Source organism: Henckelia pumila, unplaced genomic scaffold (genome assembly GCF_033568475.1).
Source record: "Henckelia pumila isolate YLH828 unplaced genomic scaffold, ASM3356847v2 CTG_254, whole genome shotgun sequence".
Classification (NCBI taxonomy): Eukaryota; Viridiplantae; Streptophyta; class Magnoliopsida; order Lamiales; family Gesneriaceae; genus Henckelia; species Henckelia pumila.
In genome coordinates this window covers 55,916-60,721 of record NW_027331784.1, presented here as the reverse complement: position 1 = coordinate 60,721, position 4,806 = coordinate 55,916, and the positions used below count along the sequence as shown (strand labels likewise).

The 4,806-nt window shown below is 37.3% G+C and overlaps 1 protein-coding gene across 1 annotated transcript; it reads right to left on the bottom strand.

The window, feature by feature from the left end:
* Positions 1 to 761: 761 nt before the first annotated feature.
* LOC140870786 (CSC1-like protein ERD4) lies at positions 762 to 3,829 on the bottom strand. The gene is made up of 6 exons (XM_073273187.1): positions 3,365 to 3,829; positions 3,135 to 3,283; positions 2,749 to 3,024; positions 1,817 to 2,661; positions 1,471 to 1,726; positions 762 to 1,382 (listed from the first exon to the last, which is right to left on the bottom strand). Exons 1-6 carry the CDS (start codon positions 3,633 to 3,635, stop codon positions 1,002 to 1,004), a joined length of 2,178 nt encoding a protein of 725 aa, XP_073129288.1. The 5' UTR covers positions 3,636 to 3,829; the 3' UTR covers positions 762 to 1,001.
* Between the last annotated feature and the right edge of the window lie 977 nt (positions 3,830 to 4,806).

Sequence of the window (4,806 nt, the reverse complement as noted above, 5' to 3'; positions counted from 1 at the left end):
ATGTGGTGTTTGGTACAAGTCAATGTCGATTGGTTCAATTTAGGCAGAATTTGTTTTTGACTATGATTTTCAATGCATTTCACGCGTCGGTCCAAGCTCGTGGGCATGGGCCGGTGCCCCAGGCACGAAGCTTCCGAGTTCCCCAGACGTAGGAAATAAATTCTTTTTTGTTTTTCACCTTAATTATTAATTGTACGTAATCTCGTGTGCTTCATTTTCACCTTAATTATTAATTGTAGGTAATCTCGTGTGCTTCATCAACTCAATGTGATCCACGATTTTCTTTTTCCGGGTACAAAATTCAAAAAAGTTGCGGATGACAATAAATTTTAGAGAACTTTGCGAATATAATGAACCTTGCGTGACTGAGAAAATATCCTCCATAAATGGAGTATTTGAATTTCAATTTTTACCAATTTTTTTTCCTAAACGTGGATTTGACAACAATCAACTCTTCAAATTACTGCTATAACAGAATTTGCTGTTTTTAAAACGTAAATAATACTTGAAATATCCCATCTTGGTTTGGCTATATAATAATATAATGTTGTAAAAAGTCGTAAGAACCCTAAGAACTGTATGCCGGTTATAATCAATCTGGTAATGATAAAACCAGAGAAATATCCCCAACTCCTCCCTCATCCGTTTCACTTTGCACGCGTATGTTACAGAAGAGGTTTTCGCCATGGTTTGGTCCCTCTGTCGGAACAAAATTTTAACCAGCGACTCGACCGTACCCATGATTTGTCAGGCAGTGTGCAGAGAACAGCAATGACTTGAGGTATGACTCAATACTCATTTTTAATTCTGTATTTCAGGACAAATGAGTTCGTCTTAGAATTTCTAATATTGTAAAGACAAGTGCATGCATGCACAGGAATTCTAGTGAGACTCTTCTAGACTTGAACAAGAATAAAAATGACACAAATCCTAAGAAACAAGATCCTGCTTGATTCCAATGTACACACACACGGGCTTCTACTCATTTCACAAACTGTAAATCAACAAGTAGAATCAGTTCTTGAAACTAGAGAGAGAGCATCTTCAAACTGATACTCCTCACCCTTCGCATAGCTCAAGCTTGGTGGGATAAAAGATCTGAACACAACTTCCATGTTAGGAATTTCTTTCAACTCTCGGCAAGCAACATCAAGTGCCGTCGATTGGAAGAATCGATAGAATTTGTTCTTGCAAATGAAGCAGAATATGAATGATATGATTGGAAGAGGGATCAGAATGGGAGGCGTGTAGAAGAATTTTTTGGCTAGAAAATAGCCCACCATTGTCGTTTGATACAAGATCAAGGAAGCCATGATTCGCGTGTACAAGTGTGGCCACATTCTTCCATAGCTCTCATATGAAGGGACGTAAACTTTAAGAACCTGCAGATAGTAAAAAGTTCCGAAATCCAATCTGAATTCAAATACCAAATAATGTCGCCAAGTCGGAAAAAGAGTGAAGATACATTACCTGGTTACGTAAAATGAGCCACTCCAAGCCAAAGTATACCACACCAAATGGAAGAATCAGAGGCGCTATAGCAGAATAGCAGAGAACAATGGTGACAACAAGCATGTCATCAGGAACTCTAGTGGCATACTCAAGATCGCCAGGAGCCCATGCTTCTTTAACCTCATCTTCAGTTTTGCAGAGATACCTTTTCTTTAGGTGGAAAATTATTAATGGCACAATTCGTGATAATTCAAGCCCGTAGCCAACAAAGAACCTGGTTAATTAAAGTCTTCATGAGTTTATCTCATTGTAAAGCTGAGAAGAAAGCACCATGATGATTGAAAGGGACAAAAAACAATCTTACTTCAAAGCAACGAAAGTCAAGAAAAATGTGGCACTTCCAGGGAGGCTTGTTGCCAGTAAAGTGATGAGAGAATTCGGGTTCTTCTCGATTGACTTGAACGTGGTGAAAAGCGTAGAACCCACGGTGACACCGATGAACACATTCAAGACCGAAAAATAGAAGTACTTTCCAGAGGTAGCTCTTGCTACATGACTCTTTGACGGTATTCCTTCAGCCTTGGACAGAAACGTTAGGAAATTGGGCAGCAAAGCAAGAAAAACCATGAGTGCTATCTGAGGAAGGTAGGCCTCCAGCACCGTCTTGATTTCCGGCTGATTAATGACAGGTTTTAAAAAGGGGAGAAGCTTCTTCAAGTTATCCAGCGTAGTAAACGCAGAAATCAACCCGATGGGGATCATGTAAAAGAATATGGTCAAAAACACTACGAAATAGATCACATACTGTCGAATCTGCCTCTCGTAGAAATGTTTGGGAAGATTGCTCCATATCATCTGACGGGGTTCGGGAGCCTCCATCACTGTCCATGTATCAACCATTGTATCGTGTAGACTTTGTGCAGCAGCTGATGCTGTTACCCTGTTGTTAAAAAATATTACAGCTGCACATTTCTGTTTATCTTTCAGAGTGACCTTCTGTTCTGCTTCTAATTTACCGATCAACCCTTTTATCTTTCCATCGTAGTATTCCAAAGAGTCGACCTTTTTACCAATAAGGCCTAGAAAGCCGGTACGAGTTGTTGGTCTTGTTCCTTCTGGTTTACCAATAGTTTTAGACTCATCGTATAGTATTTCATCACGGGCAACCTTCTTCTTGTACTCTTCCATTTCTTCGTATATTGCATTGGCCTGCAGGTATGATATGACAGATCCCAAGTTACGATATAAATTGCAAACGAAAGACAGATCAATATTTTACGAGCCACAATTAAGAACCTTTGAATTGTCCGTGACGATGATGGATCTATAGAAAGTATCCGGATAGATTGCCATAAAGTACGAGTCCACCTGCTGCTTTCTGGTCTGGCCATTCGTGGCTGGAGGTATGTCTCGGACAATCACAGCAAACTGCTCGTTTTTCACATCGGAAGCCATAAGACCTTGAGCTCTCAAATCAGACACGTGTTTGTATGCCTTCCATAAGAGGTAATATGTGACGAAAGAAACCCAATAGACTGCTACGACGAACGCCCACAACCGGGGACTTCTTTCCTGTGTCGTATATACAAGACAGATAGATAGAGCAAACAAAATCGCAGATGAAAATGAAGTCCATGGATGCAAAAGTCAAAAATAAAGAATGGTGAAGCGTTAGCACTAACTGGAACATGACCCATCGAGAACTTGTCGAGATCATCAAAGACTCCAACGCTGGTGGTGTCATTGGAATCCATGATAACTTCGGATGTAGCAGCAACTGGTAGGAGTATAGGCAGAAGTGCTAGCGCGGACAACAGGAATATCCCCAACACTGCATATATCCCAAAAAAATTACATCAAAAGGTCAAAAATGTGTGTGTTACTCAAAACAGATAAGAGATATTAAAATAACCTGTGGATATGAAAACAAAGTAAACAGCAGAATCAACACCGGACATCCGGATAACATCAGCTTCAGTGGAAGCGAGAGCTTCCCGGATCCAAACAAACGGGTTCCGGGGAGCCCGCAAGCCCTCAAACGGATCCAGTCCCATGAGAATCCGGTTCGAGTAGTAAACAACATGGTTCTCGGGTCTGCGGGACAGCCAAGTGAAGAGAAACATCAACACCATGAATATCACAAACGACGTCCCTAAAGACGTTAAGAAAGAACTCAAATCCATGGCGCTTCTCTAGGAGTACTCTACTGTGCAAGTATTTTTTGTTGCAAATGGGAGAGATAATGAGATGAACTTAATAGCCGTTAATGATTGAAAGAAGAAGATAATGATAAGTGACAGAGACAATAGGAAACAATGTGAAATGTCAAAGAAAATCCTGCGGTCCGAGAGAGAACCAGCGAAGTTTAGCTGTACAGTCCAACAGTGATTAGCTTCTCGGCATCGATTTTTTTCTTTTCTTTTCTTTTTGATATTTTCACGTAGTAACGAAACAATCTTTTTTTAAAATGAAAAAATGCTACACTTATTTTTTAAATTACGAAATTATTTCAATAAAATTATCTTATGTTTTATTTAAGATAATTTTATAATTTTAAAAATAATATATAACCATATGAACCATCGTTGTACATATAAAATATCTCTTTTAAAAATATATAATACTATACATACATTGTAATATACCAACTTTCAAAATGCAGTGAATATTCAAATTTAATAGTGAGTGTTGTTAAAAAAAAGGTTAAAATTTGTTTTTGTGACGAATATCTTTATTATTATCATTTCTTATTTTTTGGATGTAAATTATCTTTCAAGTTTTTGTTTGATATACACACTCATATTACAATTTATATTAGACAATAAAACATTATTATATTATTTTAATTGTAATATATAGTGGTAAGTGCGATATTTTTCATTTATTGACCGGCACTTTGTAAAAATGTTCTATTAATTTTTAGAAGAAATAATATATTGCCAAATATATGGAACATACAACCGGAAAAAGGTGTTTTAATTTTTAATGAAGGAATTGGAATAATTTAAGTATTATATATCTCTAATTTCCATATGGATTATTGGCAGTACATTCCGTTTAAGATCCTCTAGCAGGGACGGAGCTAGGATTTTTATGTGAGAAAGACGAACATAGTATATGTAAGATCCTCTAGTGCGTCTAAAATTAAAACATGGTGTTGAACATTTTTTATGAGATGATTGTGCATCCCACACAGTATTTAGATAAATTTAAAAGTTGTGAGAGTAATGAAAATGATCACTTAGTGTATCATGTTTTTTTTACATAAAAACTTATTCGATATTATGTTTTAATATAATAAAAGATATGATTTACATCTTGTCGAGATAATATTTTATGGTATGCGACAGCGAC